Source organism: Zingiber officinale, chromosome 5A, assembly GCF_018446385.1.
Source record: "Zingiber officinale cultivar Zhangliang chromosome 5A, Zo_v1.1, whole genome shotgun sequence".
NCBI classification, from domain to species: Eukaryota; Viridiplantae; Streptophyta; class Magnoliopsida; order Zingiberales; family Zingiberaceae; genus Zingiber; species Zingiber officinale.
The window spans coordinates 6,245,163-6,273,003 of record NC_055994.1 but is presented as its reverse complement, the minus strand read 5'-3'; the positions used below and the strand labels follow the sequence as shown (position 1 = coordinate 6,273,003).

Sequence of the window (27,841 nt, the reverse complement as noted above, 5' to 3'; positions counted from 1 at the left end):
TTACATGAAACATTGCATAAAGTTCATAATCCAGAAACATGATTAACTTTTCGTAACTTAAAAGTTTTGTAAGTTTGTATATGATGCACCAATGAGACATTAATACATCTATCTAAAATTGAATATAAAATTTAGCGACAAAATATATATGAGATAAAAATACTAATGATACAACTAATGTCAATCCATAAACAAAAAAATCAAATGTCGACAGCATCTATAATTACATTTCTTTATGACATTACAATACTAGCACTACTTAAACAAACCAACTAACAAACAGAACAAGTATACAACCAAAAGAATTAAGTTCACTATCACTAATATTGAGATCATAAAATTTACATTCCAATTCCCCATATTATGTCCAGGATAAGCAATGTGTTCACTTCATACCCTTGACTCCACTCTTGGCAACATCCTAAAATGTATATCACTGGTGTCTTTATTTGGTCCAGTATCAGACCTCACCCACTTTAACCATTCATGCTGCTTACATCCATACTATAGTCGTCCTGGGTTCTTGATCGATCTAGAGACTAGCACCAATGCTCTCAGTCCGCAATCCCTGCATCGTACAACTTCAAATTTGGTTATTGCTGTTACTTGATGATGCCATTCAATAACACCTAAAAAGTAAAATTCGACAAAATTAAACTAAACAATAGCAGTTTGCATAAGTAACAAAAAATCACATAATTTTATGAATAATGTATAGTACTGTATGCCAAAAACTTGATTTACCATCTATTCATAAAATGTGTAACAATATGCTACAGTAAAGCTAATTAGGATAATCCCATCAGAGTCCCAAATTAGATACAGTGTTATGAATGAGATAAAAATCAAATTGTATGTTTTAAGTGTAGAAAAAATGAGCACTACAAAATTAGATGTCCTACAATAAGGAGAAAACTCTAATGTCATTTGATGAAGAAGGTAGCATCTACATCCGAAATATTAATGACCAACATGCACACAATGAGCTTCTTTTATAAAATTAAATACCAGATGACAAATAAACTACTAAAGAAATGATATGCAAATATTCAAAGTAGCTACAACTTACATTAAAATACCTAAATTTTATGACACACCATCTTTTCCAAACAAAAAAAAGAGCTAAATAATCTATAGTACAAAACTTGATCTGCAAATATTTATTTTATAAAATTAAATACCAAATGACAAGCAAACAACTAATAGAATGATGTGCAAATATTTATTTTATATAGTTTTTTTTTGTAAACAAAGGAATTCTATGCCCAACCAAGAAATGCAAATTTAAAAAAAAATAGGGAATGCAGTAGCAACCCAGATCTGCAAATATTACAAAACTTGATCTGCAAATATTTATTTTATAAAATTAAATACCAAATGACAAGCAAACTAGTAGATTTAGTATGATAAACTAAAGGAATTCTGTGCCTTAACCCAACAGCAGCAAGATTCAAAAACCTCACAACAAACTATCTAAAGAGAAGTATGGTAAATCATACTACAAATATATAGATCAAAATCAAAATACAAAATTCCTTTGGTTCCATTTTCTTATGCTTCGTTTTCACCCAAATCAAATGACAGAGACATTTAGATCTTGGCTGGAGAAGGGGAGAGAGGGGGGAGGAAGAAGGGTAAAGGGGGAGGAAGAAAGGTACCAACTGGACGAAGATGAAGCTGTCGGCGACCGTCGAGTTCGGGAGATGAAGCAGTTTGCTTGCCGTCGAGTTCGGGAGATGAAGCTGATGGGTGTCGTCGAGTTCGGGAGAAGACGGAGATGGCTGTCGTCGAGTTTAGGAGGGGACGGAGAAGGCGTCGACGGCGGAAGCAGTGGGGTTCGGCTGGAATTTGGGTTAGGGCACAGAAAAAGCTTTCGGGGAGGAAAAGTGTTTGGTGAATGGGTTTTGGCACAGAAGCACGTGTTTTGCACGTTCTAGTTTTGTCGTTTTCTGGGTGGGACACGGGGACAGACGCATTCTGGGGACAGAGGATCCGACCTCGTCAGACTTCTGCAGTGAGGTTGTGTGTTGCCCTTGGCCTCGGGAGTTTGGATCCTCTGTCCCGAAAAATATTTGTCCCGGTGTCCCATTTGCTAAACGATAAAATTTTAAGCAGTGTCAAAAACATGCTTTTCCCGTGACTTACTTTATCCTCCTGTTATTCCATCCCGTGTTTTACTCCTTCTCGTCGTCTTCCTCCTTATCCTGTTACGGAATCTTCCAATGAATAATAAATTGAGAACTCAAATCCAAATAAATCGCAAAGATTACATTAAAAAATGGAATTGATTGATTGATTACATAAAGGGAGGGGCAAGCAAGGAGACAGAGAGAATAGGAGGAAAAAAGAAGCGCAATAGATCTCGTCGCAAGGCTGAGGACGACAGGCCTCGCCGCAAGACTAGGGGCGACAAGCGACCTCGCTGCAAGGCCGAGGCCAGAGTTTGGATCCTCTGTCCCGAGAAATGTCTGTCCCGGTGTCCCATTTGCTAAACGACAAAATTTTAAGCAGTGTCAAAAACGTGCTTTTCCCGTGACTTACTTTACTCTCCTGTTATTCCATCCCGTGTTTTACTTTTCTGTGCCCTAAAAAGCCTTCGGCGTCGGCGACTCCCAGTAGCCATCTTTGACGTGGTCTGTCGCAGCTCCGGCTTCCCCTCCCTTGGTCGACGAAAGCAGCTCCGGCTTCCCCTCCCTTCGTCGTCCTTCACCGTTGTCGCAGCTCCACCATTTTTCTGACTTCAGAAATGCCCCGATCGTGTAAAGAAATCACCTCCACCAACAATTCTATAAATGAAGGGCTGGAAACTTAGTCCTTGAATTTTCTTTATTTGAAGTATAGACACTGATTGCTGTCCCGTGGGACATAATTTATATGTGGCTACTGCAAAAGCTATTCAAATAAGGATTGCAGTAATGCATGAAGTAGTAAAATAACTCTCTATTACTAGCATGCATTAGAACCTTTCGAGATCAAAGGTTTATCAAAATACATCGGCAAACTGTTACATTGAATAAACTAGCTCAGCCCCAGACACTTCTTTATAGTTTCATGAGTTAATAAATGACAAAGAAGTGTCTGGGTCTGAGCTAGTTTATTTCATGTAAAGTTTGTCGATGTATTTTGATAAACCTTTGATCTCGAAGGGTTCTAATGCAAACTAGTAATAGAGAGTTATTTTACTACTTCATGCATTACTGCAATCCTTATTTGAATAGCTTTTGCAGTAGCCACATATAAATTATGTCCCACGGGACAACAATCAGTGTCTATACTTCAAATAAAGAAAATTCAAGGACTAAGTTTAAAGCCCTTCATTTATAGAATTGTTGGTGGAGGTGATTTCTTTACACGATCGGGCCATTTTTGAAGTCAGAAAAATGGTGGAGCTGTGACAACGGTGGAGGACGACGATGGAGATACGGACCTGCTTTAGTGGACGAAGGGAGGGGAAGCCGGAGCTGCTGCCGTCGACGAAGGGAGGGGAAGTCGGAGCTGCTTTCATCGATGAAGGGAGGAGACGTCGGAGCTGCTGCCGTCGACGAAGGGAGGGGAAGCCGGAGCTGCTTTCGTCGACCAAGGGAGGGGAAGCCGGAGCTACGGCGAACCACGTCGAAGATGGCTGATGGGAGTCGTCGACGTCGAAGGCTTTTTAAGGCATAGAAAAGTAAAACACGGGATGGAATAACAGGAGGGTAAAGTAAGTTATTTTATGTAAGTGTTCCTTTAAGTCCGAGAAGGATTTGTTTATTTTGAATTTTTATAGAATTATTCAACCTCCTTTCTAACCGGTCAACCATCCTAACAATAGAGTCAAGTCAAATCTAAAATAAATTAAGTCATGTAACACATTGATAAAAATTTTATTGATGAACATAATTTACAAATATGATGCATGAACGTTTTCTAGTATTATTATTATTATTATTATTTATTATTTATGGACATTATTTATCAATAATGCTCATGAATATTATTTAAATTTATTATTTAGTTTAGTAAGTTATTTAAATTTACCTATTTAATTGCTGTTACAAGTATTAAATGAATAATAATAAATTTTTAGTTGTCACGTACTTTCGCACTTCCAAGGTGCTTTTTCCATTTGACTTCCAATGGTAACGTCAATCACACCAGGGAAGCAGCAAACAAACATACCGAAACCGTCATGGTTGGCATTTCCTTGTTTCCTTTTTTGAAAATTCTTCCTGATCTTAATTTTCTCTGTATATAATCTAATTATAGATTTAGTTCCATGCAAAATCTAGAGCTCGCCGGAAGCAGTGGAGGTTGGGTGGAGTTGAGATCGAGAGAGATAAAAAAAATGGCGGCGGCGGCGGCGGCTAGTGTGTTGGTGTTCCCCTTCCCGGTTCAAGGCCACCTCAATCCTATGCTCCTGTTCGCGAAGCGCCTAGCCGCCAAGTGGCCCGCGACCACTTTCCTCGCCACCCGCTTCATCGTCCAGTCCATCGCCACCCAGGCTGGGCCCGTGGCGGTGGCCGCCATCTCTGACGGATACGACGCCGGGGGCTTCGCCTCGTCCCCGAGCCTCGAGGTCTACCTCGAGGTCTTCGAAGCTCACGGCGCGCGCGCGCTGTCGGAGCTCATGGAGGCGCGCGCCGCCGAGGGGCGCCCCTTCACCGCCGTGGTGTACGACACGTTCGTGCCTTGGGCGGCGGGGGTGGCGCGGCGGCACGGGGCGGCGGCGGTGGGCTTCTCGACGCAGTCGGCCAGCGTGAGCGCGATATACTACTACGTGAGAAGGGGGGAGCTGGCGGCGCCGGTGGAGGAGGGAGGGCGGGTGGCGCCGCCGGGGATGCCGGAGATGGAGAGGCGGGAGTTCCCGACGATGGCGTTGGGGGACGGCGCGTACGCGACGCTGGCGGCGTACGCGCTGGAACAGTTCGACGGAGCCGGGAAAGACGACTGGGTGCTCTTCAATTCCTTCGACGAGTTAGAAGGCCCGGTGAGCACATCTTCATCGCACTCCTCAATCTTTCATCAATTACAAACTTTTTACCCCCACAACTTTTGAAAATACCTAAAAAGGGCACTTTTTTTTTAATACCCTTGTTTTTTAAAAAAAACTTTCAGTCTTCACGAGTCGTCAAATTTATAACTTTTTATTTTTTAAAATTTAGTTATATATATATTTATATATATTTATATAAATTCTTAATACATAGATATATCCTCTAAATATACTACAATACTCTGTAAATATTTAAATTTATTTTATTTTTAATTTTTCTTTTAATTAAATACTATAATCCAATTGAGAAAATTAAAATCTAGAGATAAAATATTTTTAAAAAATAATTTAAAAACTATAACCCAAAGTGTGAATCTAAAAATAAAATCTTAAAAAATATTTTAATTAATTTTTTAATTTAAAATTTAAAAAATAATATCTATTATTTTTTAAGATTTTGAATTAAAAAAATCAACATTTTCTTATATAAATCCCTAATACATTAATATATCCCTTAAACACATTACTATATTTCATAAATACTTAAATTTGTTTCATTTTTTATTTTTCCTTTAACTAAATACTACAACCAATTGAAAGCCTAAATTCTAGAGTTAAAATTTTTATAAAAAATTAGTTTAAAAATTATAACCCAATTAGGAAATTTGAACCTTAAAAATAAAATCTTAAAAAAATATATTTTAATTGTTTTATATTTCAAAATTAAAAAAAAAATTAAAGAAAACAAAAAATTGATATGCTGTGCGATATGCACAGTCACATAATGTAGCTTTGAAGATTTATTATTTGAGTTATGATATTAAACATAAAAAATAAATTTAAATAGATTTTATAAAAAAAAATATCAAATATTGTGTGTAATATTGTAATGGCATTGGAAGGTGATCGAATGTCTGAATGCCCATCACTTTCACGCCGTCAACGTGGGCCCCTGCGTGCCGATCTCCGCCGCCGACGGAGCCTCCTACGGCGTGAACCTCCTCCCGGCGGAGGACGACGTTTGCATGCGGTGGCTGGCCGGGCTGCCCCCTCACTCCGCCATCTACGTCTCCTTCGGAAGCTTCGCCTCCCTGAGCCCGGCCCAGATGACGGAGCTGGCCCTCGGCCTCACCGCCTGCGGCCGCCCCTTCCTCTGGGTCGTCCGCGACGCCGAGCGCCGGACGCTGCCGCCGGGCTTCTCCCCGGCCCTCGGCCTCATCGTGCGCTGGAGCCCGCAGCTGGCGGTGCTGGCCCACCCGGCCGTCGGCTGCTTCGTCACCCACTGCGGTTGGAACTCCACGCTGGAGTCCATCTGCTTAGGCGTCCCCATGATCGGCCTGCCCCAGTGGTCCGACCAGCCCACCAACGCCAAGTGCGTGGAGACCGAATGGAAGGTGGGCGTGCGGGCGCGCCCGGGGGACGGCGGCCTCGTCACCCAGGCGGAGCTGGAGCGCTGCGTTCGGGCGGTGATGGACGGCGACGAGGGGGAAGAAATTCGCCGGAGCGCGCGGCGGTGGAGCGATCTGGCTCGATCCGCCATCCAGGAGCGAGGCAGCACCGACAGGAACTTGGACGCGTTCGTGGAGTTCGTCAATTCCAAGACCAACGCCGCCGACTCTCATCAATAACTGAACGGCGTCAGCATGGACGATCCAGCACGACGAAGCCTGCTGACGTAACGTGACGTGACGTCAAGGGACAATTTCTGCATGAATGAATCGATACTATCGCTGTTTAATTCGACTGCATTTCTGTTAATTTAATTTCTTCCTTTCTCCAAAATTTCAGCAATTTGATCAAATCGCACTTAAAATTGAGGAATTCTCACAAGACCGATTTAATTTTCAAATGTTTCAAAGGATATGACTTTTTCCATTTAATCTCTCTTGTCATTTACTATGATACTATGTTTAAATGACAGTGAAAAAAGATGATTACAATTGTAGCAGATAGGAAATTGATCCATATTCTATTATAAATTATACGGTAATAAAAATGTCCCTTAAAAGTGGGTCAAAATAGAAAAAATTGACTGACATAGAAATCAAAATTTAATAGTCAAAGTCGCAGGATGAGATCGTGGAGTGTGAATTAAGCAAGGTTGGTTGAGCGAGTCCTGAGAGTTGGTCGGAAGTGAAAGACCGACCAAACAGTCTGAGCAGTCATCCTCTACATTTGTAGTTGAGGTTAAGAGTCAAATACTAAGTTATTCGGTTCACTGCCATAGTCGATCGGACCTTAGGTCTGATCAAACGCATATACTTCTCTGGCAACAATAAAACCGAGTGAAGAACAGGCCAATAGTTCTATTTAGTACGACCGAGCTAATGACATCCCGGCCAAGTGGCCCCCTATTAATCTACAACGGAACCTACACACACATCTTATCGTACTCTTTTGGAAGTTTACGTTGCCTACAATAGAGAATTTTCTGTAGGCAAATCGTACTTTAGAAGTTTTTAGCTTGTAACATTAGAGATTTGCATGTCAGCTTAAGTAAAGGTATTAGGGATACATTTCGACCTATCTTTTCTTAGGAAGCTTTAGAAAACGTGCATATGCTTTGAGAGGCGTGCACAAGCACTACAATGGTACTATAAAAGGGGGTCTCCATCCATAAGCGGAGGTATGCAAGGCTTCATTATTGTACACATTCTCTGCTACTATTCACTGCCACTATTCTTTCCTCCTGAACTGACGACTGACTTAAGTGTCGGAGGGCTAATGCTAGAGACTCCCTCCCTGACCCGACACATTAACGCTACTGGTTTTACAAGACAGCACGGAGTCTTCTTCCAGTCAACACCAGAGCCACTATGGAATCTTCTTCCAGTCAACATCAGAGCCACATTTTTAGCAAGACATCTTTTCAACTTTCGGATAAAATCAGTAGTAAATCCATCACCTTCTAATTAACGGGTGGTGTTAGATTTTAAAAAATAATAGTATTACGTTTTAAATATAAATATTATTGTACAACACTACAATAATATTGATTTTTAAAATATAACATCATCATAGTCTACTATTAATTTTAAAATTTATATAACACTAAATTGGTACTATTTTTTAAAATTGTGTGGGTGTGTTTTTTTTTTTTTTTTTTTTTTTTTTTGAAGCTCAGTAGTTGACGAAATAGGTAAAATAGAAAATAAATATGTAAAATCTTTTAAGAATTCTCAATTGCCGCCAAAAATTAAACAACCGATCTAAAAACAGTTAATCCATGCAAATTCGATCAAACAATCCATTTAAAATGCTCATAATATCTATACACTCTCAAATAAGATATGCCTCTAAATAAGGTACATAATTCACCACCTCAAATCCATCATATTTGCTTGGCCGCTCGTTCAGATCTCCTCTTGCATTCACCTCAATTACCTCCTTTCCTCTCTGTTCTTCCCTCAAATGCCTCTATTCTTGTTGAAACTCGTCTAATTACTCTTCATGCTCCATTCCCTAAATGCCTTGTCTCTCTGAATCTTGTGTGTTGTATGCAGACCTATGAGGGACTCAAAGGTGGTGCCGAGGCTGGTGCTGGCGGAATCCGGCCGGATCGAAGAACTCGAGAGCTTCCAACAATATGTTGGTAATTACAACTTCTATATTTATCGATCTTTTGATCGTTCATGGCTTTGCTTTTATATATATATATATTTTGCAGAAACATCTTTGATTTGTTGTGATCTTTGTAGCTAGGCAGCTTGGATTCGAAGATTCTAGGGAATGCCCTATCCTTTGCAAACTAGCCAATGGTTATCTGAGAAGAAGCAATGAATGCGAAGACAACATTTTCGACTTTTTATCACAAGAGCAAGAACATGAATCCCTGTATGTGAAGCTTGTGGAGGAGTTGGATAAATGCATACTAGGGTACTTTGCATTCCACTGGAGCCATGCTCCTTTCTTAATTACTCAGGTATTTATTAATTAATGCACATTTTAATCGTCTCGAGAATCAACTAGTTTCAATTTCCTTTGTTTTATCGAATTGTACAGGTTCTAAGTGCCGATCACGAGCACAAAATGAAGCTGAAGAACTTTGTAATGGAGGCGACGAGGTGCCATTACTTATCCACAATGGTTTAATAGTTGGGCAAAAATGAGAAGGGCTTTCTATGTTTCCTTTTTTAATTTTTTATCAAAACATATTCTGCCTATTTTTGTTGAAATCATGAATTGGTCGAGCACGTTTAACAACTATGATTTTATAGGTGCTACGTATGTTATAGTAGCTACGGATCATGGTTACTATAATACATATTTAATCTGTTCAAAAATATTTACATTATAACAATTACGATTTCATAGTTGTTACAATGTGAATTTAATTATATTCACCTATCATTTGCGTTATAATAACTACGAAATAATAACCTCTATAATGCAGATTCAACTTGCACATCTAATATTCACATTGTAACAGTTACGATTTCATAATTGCTATGATGCAATCTAAATAGGAGAAAATAATGAAAATAATATACTGAAGAATAGTTGAGTAATTGTACATAAATTGCTGGTGAAGTCTAGATCATGAGAAGCTTACAGACATTGACTAAAAACACAGGAACATAAGATTCGAGAGGGTGGCGAAAGACCTGAAGGTGACAAGAGTCTTCTCTACGCTGGTGGAGGAACTGAAGGCCATCGGCATCATCCACCAAGAGGAGTTCCGCCGCTCGGAGGTCGTACTTCCGGCGCCAGCAGACGCCTCGGAGTACCGCAGTCCGGTTCTTCTACTTATGGGTGGAGGGATGGGCGCCGGCAAGAGCACCGTGCTTAAAGAAATCCTCAAGGAGTAAGCTCCGAGCTCCATTTCAAAACATCAATGGCAGCCAAAGAGTCATCAACTCTCAATTCACCTTTGTTGCAGTCCCTTCTGGTTAGCCGCCGCGGCAAGCACAGTTGTAGTGGAAGCTGATCAATTCAAAGAGATGGACGTGATCTACAAAGCCATCAGCTCGAGAGGCAACCACAGCGACATGCTCCAAACAGCTGAACTGGTGCACCAGTCATCCACCGACGCCGCCTCCTCCCTCCTCGTGACCGCGCTAAACGAAGGCCGAGATGTGATCATGGATGGCACACTCTCTTGGGAACCATTTGTCCGGCAAACGATCACCATGGCGCGGAATGTGCATCTCCAGCAGTATCGAATGGGAGTCGGATACAAGGTTTCCGGTGACGGAACAGTCACAGAGAACTACTGGGAACCAGTGGTGCAACAGGAGGAGCACAAGAGCCCCCAAAGGAAGCCTTATAGAATAGAACTAGTTGGAGTCATCTGTGATGCCTACTTAGCAGTTGTTAGAGGAGTCAGGTATAGTTTAAGGCACAAAAGTCTACATTTGATGTTGAAGGAGAGCTTTGGTGCAACGATAAAGTTATTTCCGTGTGATTTAAAAATTACACGGAAACAAACTCTTACAATGCAAGATAAAACTGAGTCTTGCGTTGAGGGGAGTTTCGTACACCAAGCTATTCTTCTTTTGATATATATAGGTTTGATGTTCAAGTTAAGAATCATGTTGACAGGAGGGCTATAATAATGGGGAGAGCAGTGAGAGTTCAATCTCAATTGAAATCCCACAAGAGGTTTGCGAGTGCCTTTCCAAGATATTGTCGACTTGCCGACTCCGCGAAGCTGTATTCGACCAACTCTATGGGATCTGCAAAGGTCTGATTTTTGGTTATGTTTCAGCTTTTGTTAACTGTGAGATTTAGAGTTAAGTGAATTAGTATTGGATTGCAGATGACAGAGTGGAGAGATGGAAGCAGAAATTTACCGGAAGATCGCGATTGTATCAACTGCTTGGAGAAGGTGAGCAAGTTGAATGAAGACGCCGACTCGATCTATGAATTGTACCCTGAGGATGACACTGGTCATGGCTCCGGGAGCATTTGGGATGAAATCACATCGCCAGCAAGAGCAGAGACACAGCAGCAACTGAAGGAAGCTGTGAAAATAATGGAGAGATCATTGGTGTAACAAAAGTTAGTGTCAAGTTCTTAACTATATATTAGCAAGAATTTTATGTAAAACTAGAATCACATTGTTGAATGAGTATCATTCAGGATACTCAACGCATCAAAGAGTGCTATACACTTGTATCCATATCTAGTTTTCAGATGCTACAAAAAAATTTGCATCAAAAGATTCAGAATACAGGAAATTTAGATTCAGGATATATAGTCAAATTTGATCCAAAATACGTTCTAAATGTGCCTAATTGGGTTTCTTCCACATCATCTCACAGAGCTGAAATAAAAGAACAGTTACTTCAACGCATCAAAGAGTGCACACAAGGGGCAGAGAGACAGCCAAAATGCATCAAACTAAATCTCCCACTAATCTTCCTCCAAATTTATGGAGTCCTTGAACTTCCCATACAAGATTTTCTTCAATTCAGCCATCTGCGCAAGAACAGACTCCTTTTCTTCCTCCAGCCTTTGGAGCTCCTTAGCAGCATCCTCTTTCATTTTCTCCAGTCTGCTTTCAACTTCTTCGGAAGGCACGTGAGCAAACACCTCCCCTATTTGGAACCTCAAAACATCTTCATCAGATAAGATCATCTCGTTGCTGGCATCCTCCAAGTTTTCATTTGCTTCCTAACAAAAAGGGAAACAGATTAATTAGAGAGAATTGCATCTGTATACAGTGTTTTCTGTGGACCTAGCATAACTGTCAGCCTTCTAAATCAAAGTAATCAATTCCAAATAGTCGAGATCCATTTTGGTGTTCTAAAAGAACCATGTTTTGGGTTTCATGGTGAAGTGAGTGAAAATGAACATACTTTTGATGTCTACAATTGAATACTTCTGATATGCAAATAAATCTTTTTCTACACAGTAAACTTGATGTTAGCCGAACCAGCTAAGCACTAAATACTGTTGGGATCATTCAAGGGTAAACACGACCAATACATATATACAACACAAGGTCTATATCTTCACTAAACCTACAAGGCTACAAGCATACCTAAAACCTTTACCCAGCACTAACGATAACCCAATGAAAGTCTAAATGAGATCTTTTTTTTAAAATTAAGATGAAAAATATCAAGCAGATATTCTTTTTATTTCGCAAAAAGAAATACAAAGCTTCAAATATGTAAGCTCAATCAATAAGTCAAATTTCTAGTAGCAACTTGACCATATCATATCAGATGGCAGGAAACCTATCCTAATAAAAAAAATTTCCATGTAGTATTAGCAGATCATAGGGTGTCCCTAATCTAACATCATCCCCTTCGATCCAAGAGAAATTGAATTCACAAGTCAACAGAGAAAAGCACAACCAGAGAACTCCCAGTTGCATTAGTGAAGAAAACAAATGCAAGAGAGAGGACTTCAGAGAAACTTGAAGAACTAATTTGATAATGAAACACCATCTTGAAGAACTTGAAGTGTTAAGGCCTAGAAAGGAAGTAGTTGATATTTTTCCATGTATTTGATGAGGGAACTTCCAGTTACCATCGCTTTGATTTAAAAGAAAGAAAAAAAGACAACTAGATCACTTATAAAGACAAGTCATGGAAAGGAAACAGAGATGCATGACTATGGAAGACCAATGTGATCTGTATATGTTTGGAAAAAAGAGACTAGCCTCACTAATCACTCCTTGGCTTGCTTAGTTTTTGAAGGGTAAATATCACATAAAAGATAAATTAAAACAAACACAATGTTGGAACAAAAGGGCATATTTGTTCATAGTCATACAAGCTAAAACCAGAGTGGACTCTTTTTTTTTCTGCCAATTTTTGTCTTATATTTTATGCACTTCTTGGGTATGAGGCAATTTGCTTGCATCTTATCAAAGACAAACTATGCAATGTACTCTTGATATGCCACCGGAATCTGATATTGTAATGTTTCACGTTTATCACGTATGAAATTCTAATTATGTAACTGTAAAGACATCTGATGAGAAAACTAAAGAAGTTGGTCTTTGACAAACTTATGTGGTTGATAGGAGTACTTTTCTCACAACAAAGTTTTATGATTAATATTGTAAATTTGAACCTCTAATCCAAGTTCCTTACCTTTACGCAATTGGACTAAGTTTTTAGGAGTACTTTTCTCACTTAATCACTGACATTTGAAAGCTTCAAGCTTAATATATGCATATATTACCTTATCACATTATTGAACTCTATGTAAGGGCTTCATCATGCTTCACTCTCAAAAACAAAAATATAGGTGGAGAAAACAAATGTAAACCTATTTTGCTAATGATAAACTAAATGCAATAGAAATTTGGTAAAAAAAAACCTCAACAGCCATAAAGGTAACCGTATTTTGTTATGTAGATAAAGTAATCCAATAAAGAAGATCAATTACTAAATCGAGCAACCTCTACTTCGCGATAATAGCAATTTAATCGACCAACACATACCCACTTTTAGCAGACCCACAAAAGATAGAAGAACGAGCAATATGTTATCTTCACAAGTCTAGTGAAAAAGCTGTATGAAATTAGAGGGAGGATAGCAAAGAGACGACTGGTCGATGCGAAATCGAAAGCAACACACCTTGGCGACCTTGATCTCTTCCTCGAGCTCATGGTACCGGTTGTTCAACCTCCCGAACTTGTTGATGTTCTGCTGATCTTCCCATGTGACCTGGGTCTCCGATCCTTCGCCCTTAAAAACCGAACAAAAATCAAACTTTTCAGGATCCCCCAACTGCTCTTGGAGAAAAGTTAAAATCTTCGAGACTATTAGAAATAGGGTTAGGGTTACCTGCTGCATCTTCAAGACGATCCTCCTCGGCGACAAAAGGAATTCAACCGGACTAGAAATAAATAGCGGAGAGGATCGAAGCGTTGTATAATCTAAAGTATTTATTGCATTTCTACGTGGACCCATTCATTTTCTTTTCTTTTTATTTTTTTTTAAAATAAATCTTGAAAATATCTTTTTTACCGAGGCCTTGTCTTGCCGCGGGACGGGTGTCTGACACCCTCTGATAAGAGATCGTAGATCCAGTAGACCGGATCTTTTTGTCCACAATTTAATTATGTTCGAATAATGATCATAATCGACTATAATTGAATTGTGATTTTTTGTAGGTTCATTTTTTCATTTAAGTATGACCGACAGCTCATCGTGGTAGTCTCTGGACAGCTTTCGTCGTTTATCTTGATCTAAACTATAATTTAAATAAGAAGGTGAATCGAGAAAAATCGTAACCAATTGCGACAGGATCGAATTACGGTCTTGATCCGGTCGCAATTGAGTTATGAACCATCTCCTGGTCCATAACAAAGTGGACTAGAGGATCGTCTCTTAGGTATAGAGTTCGAGACTTATTATTAAAAAAATTTCTCCTTAATGGCTAGCAAACTTGAGAATACTGGCGGTCAAGATGGGCCTCCATGTGTACTTCCCTTATTTATCCTAATGACCGGTGGGAAACTTCCGTGAGGTCGGATCGATCACCCAGGTTCAATGTTACCTGACCTGATTAATCATTTTTTTTTTCCAATGCTTTGTCTTCCGTCAGCATGGTACCTAGTTAGTTAGGTGGCGACAGATTTATTATAACGGGTAAGGATTAATTTTCAGCCTTTTGTAAAAAATAGGATAAGGCTATGTATAATAGATCCTTTCTCAAGACTCCACATGGCGGAAATTCTATGCACTGGGTTTCTCTTTGTATATCCTCAGGAAAAAGTTTCGCCCACCCCTAGCCACTTGGCAGTTGACTATAATTGACCCTGTGATTTAACTCCCTTTACATAATCTAGGGACAGATTGTGAGGGGCACCTAGGATGAGCGTAATCACCTTTTAGTATAGCCAATGTCTTGTCTTTGCCCTAGAGAATAGCCAAGTCGATGATCATGTAGTAGATTTATAGAATTAAGGGTCGAATCTTGGTAAAATCGTAGAAATATCCTTCCATATGGAGACCTACTAGGTACCTAATTTACTCTTTCTCAATGATATGAGATAGTTATGAGAGGGGCTGCTAGGATGATAGATTTCACCTTTTACAAATCTAATGCCTTGTCTTCACCTTGATGTGATGGTAAAATGAACGGATGGATTTTGAGGGTTTGATTTTCATACCGCGTAAATAAATGTCCGCTGTGTTTAAATCACTCGTGATACTGAACTGTCTACTGTGATCCATCTGTGTTTTTCGAATTTAACAGATGGCCGATGGAAAACTTTCGTAGGATTAGATCGATCGTCTCTAGGTGAATAAAGGATAGAAATACTTGACCTCAGGGAGGCTTGATGTCTTAGTTAGGTCTCCGATGGTAGAATTAAGAAAAACTCAGTTGCAACATATTATGAAGTTTTTTTTGAGTATTAGATTAAAAAATATTAGGGATAAATTTTACCTGCGCTTCGTGACTTGTTCGACCTATGAAAGTTAATCACCTATGATTAGTCGGCTGGGATAAATGGTGTCAACCGAAGAAAAGTAGAAATAACAGTATCTATTTTTTTTTTCCCAATGCCTAATCTTCTTATTTTAGAATAAATTTTATTTTATCCTTTATAATTAATTTATCTTTTTAAAAAACTACCTTCGCACATTTAAAAATATTATTTTATTTTTTCTAAACTTTAAAAATCTCACCAAGAGGTATTTTTTATAAACAAAAAAAAAAATTATTAATTCACTTGGCATAAATTGCTGAATTGTATGAACGTATTCCCCTCTCAAATCGAAGATTTAAACAAATTAAATTCAAAATCTGAAGAGCTTCCAAAGAACAACAAATTATATTTGAAAGGCTTGTGCCTAAAGATTAATTATAGAAAAAAAAAACTTTGATTAATGGGCCAAACTAATTGATCGAGTGATTAATACAGGGAAAATGATCATACTCTTTTCTCTAAATCACAAGATATTCTATCAAAATTTAACCAAAAAAAAGTTAGGATGGCATCATTTGCCCCCTCTAATTAGAAAGACAACACCACTTTAATGCTACATGTATGAATCAGAATACTTTATCAACCATTGAATCATGCCTAACACACAATATGTGAAAACAAGAAGCCAGCAGATGCGAAAACAAGGCTCTTCTTCACCATCTTGAATGCAAAGTTCTATCTCAGTGCCGATGGCTCGAGCTCAGTCTTGCACCGCCTGTAACCCAGCGTCACCACGAACTCTTTGGCTGACGTGCCGATAACTGCTGGTAGCCTCTGCGATAGCCGTGCCCCTTGTAGCCACTGTTCGATCACATTGTGCAGACAGATTGTGGGCATCAGTGGTTCATTGTGACATGTTATTTCGACCTGAAAGACAGAATTTAGTAACTGATGGTAATTCATGTAGTTGACAATAAATACTCTCTCACCGAGACGAAACCTTAGAAAGAGTATTCACAGTAATTCATGTATATTCAAAAGGAGAAACGAACATTTCGATACCTTACTAAGATTAGGTGGCAGGTCACTAGATCTCTTCACTAAGGCATATGCAGAAAATCGCTTAACATTTATGTAATAAGAATTGGAACTAACTTGCTGATAAAGAAGAAATAGGAATAGTTTGGTAGAGTGATGTAGCTTGTTTGTGGAGAAGTGTAAGGTATAACTAGTGACATAACAACCTTGAGCAGTTGACTTCCATTAATTGTGGAATTGTCAAACTCTGGATAAAGGCAATCTGAAAAGCCAAGTTCACAGAACCCATAACACATGCAAGCTGCAAAGTCAAGGTCATTTAGAGCCAGTGCACAGCAGAGATTTAGACACTTATTCCAAAGACCAATTTCAAGAGCTTTAGTTGAATTTTTGCTTTTAGCATAGAAATGCATGATTCCAAGTAATGATCGAACTAAGTAGTCAGAGATTCCTCCTAATTTGGATCTATTATTCAAAAACAAGAAGAGAATGATGAAATTTTTTATTGTAGAACAAAGACAAGACATGGGGAGGTTATTTTATTAACAATGCAGACAAGGAAAAACTTGGATTTCTGAAGTGAAGGAAATTACAAAGGGAGAAAGATCCATCCCAGAAGAGGAAATGGAGATTGACTTCTTGAGATTAAGTGGTCATTGTACACCACTTAAGTTGCTAGAAAAGTTTTATGAGACTGGCATGGATATTAATGCATGGGTAAGAGAAGAGGAGCATTGATACTAAGCATTTGAAGATCTAGACTAATTTCCATGATATAGATTGATACTATGGCTACTATCAGAACTATTGAGTGTAACAGAAGTTTTTTTTTCTTTAATATTTTTACAATAGTATTAAGTGAATCTATCAGTAACATTCAAAACCTCTTTGATGTTATTTGCAATCTATATTGTTATATTTGGAATAAAATGAAGGCTATAAATTGGACTCGACACTTGAATCATGGAGAGAACTTTGAAACAAAAATCTTTAAGTTAACTAAAATTAAATATACAATGTAATATCAATCAAGGTTTAAAATCTCGTCATGAGTAGGAGTTTTGGTGGTTGGCCAGAATGCAACTCTGAATCATCTCGCTCATAAAAGAAGTTTGTGGAACTCTCACATGTATGGAAGAAGTTCTTCTTTTATCTATGTGCCTATTGGCTAGTGGGTTATTATTCAACAAGGTGATATTGATGAAAATACCATTAATAGGAGGATAAGCATGGGATTGAAATGGAAATTAGCTTCCAGAGCCATGTGATAATCATGGGTCTACAAGGTTAAAGAAAATTTTTACAAGGTTGTGGTGAGAATTGTCCTACTGGATTGATAATATGATGGCCAATCAGAAAATAATATATTAAAAAAAATGGGGTAGACATAAGATGTCAAGATTAATATATACTGTTGTAAAATTAAATTAAAAAATATATTAAGGAGCAATTAGGTGCGATTACAATAATGAAAATAGGAAAAAATAGGTTGACTTGATATGATTATGAAGATGCTCATAGAATGAGCTCTATAGGTATACATGTTAAATTGATTAGAGTTAATAATGCAAGGGTAAAGGAGATCAAAGAAAAATCTAGTTAATTAAAAGTGATCAAAGTGATATTAATGTTCTTAATGATATAGAATTATAGAGTTCAACGGAGAAACACAATTTGATGGTGATGATACAATATTATTGAGCTCATAAATGAAAGATTAATGATTGGACGGATGTATCTAGTGTACCTGAATATACCAAAATATTGCGTATAGCTATGTTCATCACAGATTAAAGCACAAATCAATATACTACTATCTATCCTTTGCAAGTTAAACTAGTAAATGTGTTTGTTAGCTACATAAATAAAGTATTAGATTAGCAGATCACTACTTCATGGATATCCAAACTTGGATTGTAGAAAGTGATATGTATTTATTTCAGGGAGAAGACTCACCTCATCTTCACTGAAAAGATTGAGCTTCTTGACAAGGTACTTCTGAATGTAAGAAACAGGGATACTGTCATCTCTATGATCAAGAACAAAAAAGAGCAATCAAATGGTTAATAGTAGATGCTGGGGTAAAAGAAAAAAGTATATAACTTAAAATGTACTAATCATTTATCTCCAATCCATAAAAGCATCAGAAAAGCACATAGAAAAACTATCCTTTTATTTGAATTGAATTCTACATCTATGAAGAAAAATTAACAATCTCAACAATACAACAATGCAGAAATAACATGGTGTTGACTTCAGCCTAGTACCAACAGAGTTAGCTGGAAACACTGTAAGATACTTTCTCATTCTTCAAAGTGTTTGTTGTAGATTCATTTAAGATACTTTCCCATTCTCCAAAGTGCTTGTTGTAGATTCATTTCTTACTCAATGGACACAAAAATGTATAATTAATCAATATCTACCATGCCTGTAAGCATAAGGAGTTATATCGGTGAGCAAATATAGTAGGAATTGTTCATATGTATGGGTATATATACCCATATCGTAGCAAACAAAAATTTTTTTTTCCACTATCAATCAAGATGAACATTGAAGATTGGTTCACCCGGAAGAAAAGTTTTGAACCTCCAAAGAAAAAAATCGAAAAATCATCATGAAAAGATAATGGATCAAGAGCCAAATACAAAATCAGAAGCAAATATCAAAGTAATTGATTTATTAATCGATCTTTTGCCTAACGATCTTTTATGCAAAATAGGTCAAATTCAAGAACAGTATGATCTATGGACCAAGTTGATTGATCTACATGATAACCTAAAGGATCATTGTGATGCTAGATGTGTCTTTTTGCAACAGTTTTACATATTTTTGTCAAGTAACATTAACACAGCCTGTTAGACATACTACATTAATTAGTAATATAGCTAAACCACAGCATGTAGTTTAGGAAACTTGAAATAAAAGAAATAAAAACAATAACAAATTCAATCTTCCAGAGTCGTTTGAGCAAGATAAGAAAATTCAACTCACTTTATCCTCAAATAATTAGTTGATATTTGGGGCAATGCGGAGTCTCCAGTCCTGAAACCATTGCACATGAGATCAGTAAAAGACAATGAAACAAAAATCATCCAGTTCTCAAGCTCCTTAACTGGTCAAAATAGGCAATCAAGGAAAACCACAATGGAGTTATCCTCTTATCACTTCGAGCATTAAAAGCATCAGGCAGTGTTTGGGTGGAGTTAGCAAGGTTACTCTTTTTCTGGTTAACTGCCTTCAAACTTCTGGCCTTAACTTTCATACGAACTGTTTGAAAATTGTCATTCTTCTGATCCTGAGCTTTGAAATCATGAAGATGCTCCATTATGGTTTTGTTTCTATTTGTGTCACCATCAGAAAGTTCTTTTTTCTCAGCCTTAATGATAGGATTCTGTGGAGTTGACCTAAATGATTTTGTTCTATTTGCAGCTTCAACTAAGCAATTCAAAGGTTTCCAGAGCTCTCCATTATCCTGGATAGCTTTGTCACCATTCTCTGTATGTTTATTAGCATTATTATAGGGAGTTTTTGAATTTGAAGAAGCCTGAAATTATTTCAAAGAAATAAACATATGTTAACTCTCAAAACTTCCGGAATTCAGTAAAAGTAACTTCTAACTACAGCAGCAAAGTTAAGCCACAGCAGACCAGAGTTTACCTGTCTGCTGCTCAAGGCCTGCTTGATTGAATTCCCATTTGAGTTTGATTTTTTCACAAACTTATTGGTTGTATCATTCTCATTTTTACAGAATACTGATCCACTACCATGAAATGTAGCATCTTTATTGCCAAGTGCTTTTTTCCTCCTTCCTGTTGAACCTGTCTGCGTAGTTACTTTTGGAGTGTTCACCACCAATGAAGAAAGAGAAATTTCTTTTCTTCTAACAGGTAATGTAATGGAAGGGACACTATCACATGCTCCATTTTTTAGTTTCTTTAGAGGAAATATCTTTGCTCTCAAATCTTGCAGATTATGATCAGCTCTGAAAAAGATAGTATCCAGACATGCATTAATTCACATAAAAACATATAACTTTGAGTTTGAGCAATTAACTTAAGCAGATTTTTCATGTGTTATAAATCAAAAGGAATTAAGCATTCTTCTTGCTTAATATGTCTGGGCATAGTCAATGATTTTCCATAGGTGTACATCAAGGGCTAAATCTAAACTGAGTTTATTTTTTTACATTAGTACTAGATAAACTCATCGATCCTATTGAAAGCTCCCTGTTATATATTATTACCATAAGATTGTGCTAATTCATCAAAGTTTAAAAGGAGTTAATTAAAAGTTTGAATTGTGAAAAGAAACTTTGGAAATTCAAGATTCTAAGTTGAGCAGAAATATATGAGTTGTAATTTCATTATTAAGACATAAGCAAGAGAATAATTGTGGTGCAAGAAGAAATTCCTGCAAGATTTTAAAATTTCATATTATTTAATGAGAAAAAGATGTTGATAAATATATCATTAATAGGATAAAAAGTCGCAGCTAAAATAAGTGGTTGCTGTACTCCTTAATGTAAAAGGAAAGTTTTATATACATGTAAGGATATTTGGAAATTGAGAAATAAAATGTACAAAAATTACCCTAACAGAGATGGGAATGCTCAAATGAATGTGTGAGGTACCATCTAAGAAAACAATAAAAAAGGATACCACTCTAGAGCAATTAGGTACAATTCTAAAGATAATAACATGAGAGAAATATGTCAAAATGGCATGGACATGCTTAAAAAAGCCAATGGGATCTATAATTAGACAATAATCAATGTGTTCAAGATGTGAGTGGTAGGTGACAAGGTTTCAAGTATCAATGGCATCTCACCTCTATTTGGAAAGACATCCCATTTTGCTTGCACCTAGTTGCGACACAAGAACAGAACATGGCACCATGTTCTCATGTCGCTAGTGACTCTCTAAGCTTCCCTGACTTACAAACCTTAACTACTAAGACTGCAATAACAAGAATGGTATCTTTCAGCCACCTCCCCCCTTCTCTTCTTCCTACCAAAACCGAAATCTAAAGCCCAAATAGAAAATTTTTTATTTATCCATTCAATTTTGGTTTAGAAATCAAAAAAGATTTTAGTTTCGGTTTGGTTTCGATTTAGAATAATGGTTGATCAATTGAACTTATATATATATATATATATAGAGAGAGAGAGAGAGAGAGAGAGAGTTGTGATATGCTGCGCAACACTGCAGTGCGCGATTGTGCGCGTCGCGCAGCATATCAACTTTCTTTTTTTTAATTATTATTTTTTAAGATTTTAAATTTAAAAAATTCAACATTTCCTTTTATAAAATATTAATACATAAATATATCTCCTAAACACATTACAATACTCCATAAATACTTAAATTTATTTCACTTTTAATTTTATATTAATACATAAATATATCCCCTAAACACATTACAATACTCCATAAATACTTTAATTTATTTCACTTTTAATTTTTCTTTTTAACTAAACACTATAACCCAATTGGGAAGTCTGAACACTAGAGATAAAATCTTAAAAAAGAAAATTAACTTAAAAATTAAAACCCAATTGAGAAACTTGAACCCTAAAAATAAAATCTTAAAAAAATATTTTAATTATTTTTTTAATTCAAAATTTTAAAAAATTAAAAAACAAAAAAAATTTGAATTAAAAAAAAAAAAATTCTTTATATAAATCCCTAATACGTTACGATATCCCCTTAATACATTACAATACTACGTAAATACTTAAATTTATTTCATTTTTAATTTTTCTTTTAACTAAATACTATAATCCAATTGAAAAGCCTGAACCCTACATATAAAATCTTAAAAAATATATTTTAATTATTTTTTTTAATTCAAAATAATAAAAAAAAAACAAAGAAATCTGATGTTCTGCGCGACGCGCACAATTGCGCACTATAACGCCGCGCAGTATATCATATATATATATATATATATATATATATTGTTTGGTTTATAATAAATTTGTAGTATCAATAATTTAAAAATAAATTTAATTTTTCTTTTCAATTCAAATCTAACACTTATCAAGTTCAATTCAGTTTGTAGTAAACCAATATACTGAATTATGCTTACCCTACCAGGTCAGCATGATTGATCAGTATCAATTGGTACCATGTTGGCATAGGTTGGCATCCACATGAAACCATGCTAGGTGGGGACAGAACTAGTTTCAGAATTGATACTTAACTTGGTGGGGGAGACAAAGAAAACTCTATTTTACTTGATCAAAAGTGATTTGAATGATTCAGATATTACTAAGGATACAGCTTTTATTCATTCATGATAAGATTTATATAGCCATTCCAAAATAACTAGGACTTACACAATTTATTGTTGTTGGTGTAGAAGTAAATACTACCTTGTTCTACCTACAATATACCCAACCACGAGCACATAAATATGCATATTTTTTATAAAAAGAAATTGGATTATGTATATTAGTCTTGCATGTATGTGCCTACACGTGTTGTTGATCATTAGACATCACAATAATCATGAGGTAACATCCCAATAATCATGAGATAGTCAATTAGACATCTCTCCTTGAATAAGTTTTACTTGGATCAATGTGTACAAAAGCTTTAGATTGCAGGAGCAACAATTAAGAATACAGAATTTCAGATTGATTAATAAAGAGATTCCACATGATGGAAGGTTTTCTTGGAAGTTCCTGAGAGTAAATAATTCCTGATTAAGACGGGAACTTCTAGAAATGCCAAGGCAGGATCCAAATGTAATATACAGAAAACAATGTCAAAACTCAAATTATAAATGAGGTATAATATTATACTACCACCTAGCATTGAAGGATTGTATTGAGTTTCTTGGATAGATTGGACTTAAAAAAAAACAGACTATATAATGGTTTTGCTCCATGTAGACACATCGGTGTCGGTGTGCATTCATCTGGCATGTGTCCACTGCATATTTGCTCCTAAAGTTATGAAAGACCTACTCTTCGAATCCAAATTTGCATTTCTCAGCTGACCAAAGATTATAAACTGATCATGCTGATTTATTAGCTCCATTTAACAAGTCCTCAACAACCCATCTTCCTATGCTAGAACCAAAGACAGCCAATGGATAGTGTGAAGTCTCGCCATTGTTTGGACAATTCTGTAAATTGTCACACGACTTTCTTGAACTGGTGTCTCCCTATTGATTTTTATATCCACCCAAGAACTAAACTGTCAACATCTGTAATATTCAAAAAATGTTACTGTCTACGATGATTTCCAGTTTTTCCTCAACATTCTTTGAAGAAGTTTGAAATTTGGATGCATCTTGGTTTCATAGAGTATTTTAATAGAAACAGAATATTTGTGTAAAGCATGTTCAAGGACCCCATAGAAAACCCATCTAAAACTTCTCAATCAATACACTAGTTCAAGTAATGATAATAAAGAATCATTCACAAACCAAATGGTGGCTTTAAAGCAATAAATTAAAGTAGGATGACAATAATGCCTGACACAAAGTGTTAAGTTTGGCAATTGATTTAAATACTAACCACTCACCAGTCACATGTTAAATTTTAAAGAGAAACATCCACTGGATTTAATGGTTAAAAATCTATGACTTGCACCAGCAGTGGCTGTCTGTTCTCCTTGATTCTTCAAAGCAAAACACGACATCTATTTCTGAGTATCAAGAGAATACATATCTCATAAGTTCTATTATGCTGTTCCTTCATGAACTAAATCCAACTTCCAATTGTTCACTTGAACCTATAACAATCACACTTGATGATGTTCACTTTATTTTCACAAATCCAGGGAGGGTCTTTGACGAAATAAAACAGTGACTCATAACTTATATTCCTCAATATTTATAATAAAGGAATTCCATAAACAACTCCTTGCTTGCACTATTAGTTGCCTTGCTTTGCATATCAGGAACTGACGATGTGGCATTTGCTGTGAGATCACAAGAATTTAGAACTCCATACAGCAATCATCCTACGATAAGCAGCACCCTACAACATTATGTATTAACTTTCCTCGTAGTTCAAAGGATCCAAATTTGCAGAGTTTGAATGAGCTACTCAAGCACAACTCCAAAAACTCTCGAAAAATAGGGATCAATTTAGAAATTTCTTCTATAATTTTAGAGTTTAAATTTCTATAAGTTTTAAATTCGTAAGAGTTGTTAAAAGTTTGTTATTTTCTTTAGAGGTGAAGTAGACATTTTAAATTTTGTTATAATTTTTAAAGAAAATATGGGTTTTTTTTACATATGTTTAAAAAAGTGATTAAGATGTCATGTAACATATTATTCTTCAATTTATAATATTTTTCACTTTGGTGAATTTGAGAGTTTGAGCTTTTTGTGGTGTGATTTTTCATACTTCATCACTAACCTTGGCCTTCTCCATCTTTTGAGACAATTTTTTGCACTTGTTTCCTATGTTTGAAAACAAAAACTAAAAATAACTATATTAAGTTAATTTGGGACTCAAACCCAGAGAAGGAAGAAGAGGGGAAAAAGGATCATCCTTAAAATTTCTTGCCTTCTACCTAAAAAATATTGAACTCAATCTTTTCTTCATGCTGACTTTCAAAACCAAGTCTCATATGCATTCAGTGTAACTTCTAGAAAGCATTCGACTTCTGATAAGCTGACTTCATAAGTAAGGGAATGTAGTATTATCCTAGGCTAAACTTCTTTCATTCGGGCCAGAAATTTGAGCTGCATGACAATTAACTTTCCCACCACTAAGATAATTAGGAAACCTGCTATACAACTTAAAAGCACATGAAGATTTGGTACTGTTGTCCAATACCAGCAATTAATCCTGGGCACTTTGTTTTTCTTTTATTTAGATTCTTGCATTCGCCTAGTCTACAATTATAAAGTTAGTAATAGTACCTAGAAAATTGAAGTTACAACTTAAACTACAAGAATATCCACCATGTTTAACACTTAAATAGCCAGTTATACAGATTCAAGGATCAAACAAATGCAGCACAATGCAATTGAGAATGATGATCCATGAGAAATCCATACAAAATACAGTTTGAAATGTTTAAGGAAAACAAAATTACCTGAGCTTTTCTACAGGAAGACACCCTAGATGAATATTGCACACAGGACAGCGATCTGTCTCTTCTTCGTCGAGCTTCTCATATATGCAATTCCTGCAAACTGGACAAGGAAGAAATGTTAGTTTACATAATTGATCAACTCAAGTTACAGACACGAAGACACATCTTTTAGGATATAAGTACATAAAATAAAGTAACTAAAATATGAAGAAGTAATTGGCCAAGAAATATAATTTTCAATTAGTCACGAAATTCAAAATTAAAATTTTACCAGCAAAAGATTATCCAACCATCACAATCTTATTTTGAATAAGAGAATGATATCAACCCAAAAAATCAGCAGACTGTAGTAGTTTTTCGAAGTTGAATAATTAACAGAAAAGGATCGTGCGTCACATATGTGATAGAAGCCAATGGTATCTATGACGGCAAACAAGAGAAAACTAATGTAAACCAAATAGGCGCATAGCTAAACGAATATTGCGGTTACATCAACGACTCAAAATCTTACAACAAAATGACGATCAATCCCAAGTTACTTACCTAAATATATTTCAAAAATGTTAATAAATCATACAAGAAGCTACGTAAAGCCAAAGATAAAACTCTATCGTTTTCCCTGCATGCATTGAGGTCCTTTCTTGGTTCATAAAGTAATTTCGATCTGATAAAAATACAAATCTGAATTAATAATGAATCAAAGCAGAGACGAAACCGGGACAGGATAAACGCAGGAATACGGAAAACCAATGCATGCCATCATGACGCGTCATGGCGTAAGGGAAGGAATTGGAAAGTTTAGATGATACCAGAAATCCAACCTTCAAGGACGTTTGTTGATCTCTAATCTTAGAAACTAGCAAGCGTGCAGTTTGTTATCACAAAGAGCATCGTAACGCCGAGATATTACGTAGAATGAAGACCGGAGAAACCAAGACCATGAGGAATCTTCGTAAACACAGTAAAAAAAACATCGATCACGACTTCGAAACATCTGAAAGGCGGGAGGCCCAAATAGGAGGAAGAAGCGAAGAGAAGAGGGGGCGGTGGGTGTGCTCACACGTATGCAGGCACTCGGAGATGGTGGTGGCGTCCCGCATGAGCTTATTGCAGATGGGGCACGTCAAGCACGAGGCCAAAATCTTCCGCTTCACCTTCACCATCTGCGCAGGTCCCGCAGCCGCCGCCTCTTCCTCCTCTTCCGCCCCCGAGGTCTCCATCTCCGCGTCTGCCGCCAGCCAGGAGCCCTTCGTCACTCCGCCGCGGTCCCACCGTGCATGATACCTCTCCTCATCCAGGCGCAGCGACAAGGTCCGCTTCTACAGCTCGAGGCACGGCATTGATGGATCAACCACTTGCCGAAGCGCGGCAAGCAGGGATCTGACGAGAAAAACCGAACAAGATCCGATTTTGCGAGGGAATAAGGGACCCGAGAAACGAAGAAGAAGACTCGGGGGGCGATTTGGGTGGTGGAGAAGAACGGAGTCGAAGGGGAGCAGAGAGATCGAACGAGACGGAGGAGGAGCAGGAGGAGAACGCGAAGAGAAGGGGGAGAATGAGACAGTGCGCATATAAAAGGTCGTATATAAGAGCGAAGGTTTCCTGGCTTGGGGCGTCGCCTTTCGTTAACCCGCATTCTCGCCCTGAGACACGGACAGTGGGACCACCGTAGGTAAGCCAATAAAGAAATTGGTAGAACTGGAACATACGACGAGGTCGTGGACGTGGATTTATTGGCGGAGAGAACGTGTTTCGGAAGATTGCCCTTTTCTTTTGTTCGCAGCGGAAGGGATAACGTGCGCCGAGAGGGTATTTTTAGTTAAATGTCTATTTTTAAATTCATTAAAAATATAGAATTTTTCAGCTTAAAATGATGGTAAAATGGGAAATAATATTTAAGTGCTGAAAAAAATAGATTGTTTTTTTTATAATATTTTTGAAGTTTAATATTAGTTGAACTAAAGTCAACTAAGTAGTTTGCTTGTGTTTAAAAAAAAAAAATCAAGTGAGGTTGGATTGGAAATGTACAGTGTTTTGTTAGAATTTATAGTTTTTTTTTTTTGAATTTTCCAACCTATCTTGAGTTATTGGAATTTTTTTTATTAAATATTGATTTAAAAAAAATATATATGAAGTAAATATCAAAATATTAAAGCTTGTTAGGTTTACATTTTTTGTTTAAATAAATATTGATTGAGGCTGGACTATTCAGCTTCACATTTTGGTCATCAAATAAATTGAATAAGTAAGATGACTCCTGACGTAAGGTAATTATTCAATATCATTCATGCTACTTGAAGAAAAAACTTTATAAGACTATATAACAAGGTAATATGAACATGTTGGAGATAACAATCACATAATATAGCTATGTATTTCAATCAATAATAATTTAAGAGTAGCAGATACCTAATAACATTTGTGGTTAAATCC

General features: G+C 36.8%; 4 protein-coding genes across 5 annotated transcripts; 2 read left to right on the top strand and 2 right to left on the bottom strand.

Annotated features, from left to right (window-relative positions):
• Positions 1–3,384: 3,384 nt before the first annotated feature.
• LOC121982597 (indole-3-acetate beta-glucosyltransferase-like) lies at positions 3,385–6,767 on the top strand. Its single transcript, XM_042535738.1, has 2 exons — positions 3,385–4,966; positions 5,875–6,767. The coding sequence occupies exons 1-2, from the start codon at positions 4,256–4,258 to the stop codon at positions 6,598–6,600; spliced, it is 1,437 nt and encodes a 478-aa protein (XP_042391672.1). The 5' UTR covers positions 3,385–4,255; the 3' UTR covers positions 6,601–6,767.
• Positions 6,768–8,479: 1,712 nt separating this feature from the next.
• On the top strand, positions 8,480–10,967 carry LOC121979381 (calmodulin calcium-dependent NAD kinase-like). Its single transcript, XM_042531376.1, has 7 exons — positions 8,480–8,564; positions 8,671–8,894; positions 8,975–9,036; positions 9,546–9,776; positions 9,852–10,298; positions 10,514–10,655; positions 10,731–10,967. The coding sequence occupies exons 1-7, from the start codon at positions 8,480–8,482 to the stop codon at positions 10,965–10,967; spliced, it is 1,428 nt and encodes a 475-aa protein (XP_042387310.1).
• Positions 10,968–11,097: 130 nt separating this feature from the next.
• LOC121979376 (probable prefoldin subunit 4) lies at positions 11,098–13,873 on the bottom strand. Its single transcript, XM_042531370.1, has 3 exons — positions 13,720–13,873; positions 13,510–13,620; positions 11,098–11,587 (listed from the first exon to the last, which is right to left on the bottom strand). Exons 1-3 carry the CDS (start codon positions 13,843–13,845, stop codon positions 11,327–11,329), a joined length of 498 nt encoding a protein of 165 aa, XP_042387304.1. The 5' UTR covers positions 13,846–13,873; the 3' UTR covers positions 11,098–11,326.
• Positions 13,874–15,828: 1,955 nt separating this feature from the next.
• LOC121979375 (E3 ubiquitin protein ligase DRIP2-like) lies at positions 15,829–26,950 on the bottom strand. 2 transcript variants are annotated; one of them, XM_042531368.1, is made up of 7 exons: positions 26,469–26,950; positions 25,409–25,508; positions 20,007–20,331; positions 19,463–19,893; positions 19,341–19,391; positions 18,306–18,378; positions 15,829–16,238 (listed from the first exon to the last, which is right to left on the bottom strand). In XM_042531368.1, exons 1-7 carry the CDS (start codon positions 26,626–26,628, stop codon positions 16,047–16,049), a joined length of 1,332 nt encoding a protein of 443 aa, XP_042387302.1. In that variant the 5' UTR covers positions 26,629–26,950; the 3' UTR covers positions 15,829–16,046. The 2 variants fall into 2 exon arrangements, with proteins under 2 accessions (XP_042387302.1, XP_042387303.1); XM_042531369.1 differs by having other exon boundaries at positions 16,095–16,238; positions 18,306–18,347.
• Between the last annotated feature and the right edge of the window lie 891 nt (positions 26,951–27,841).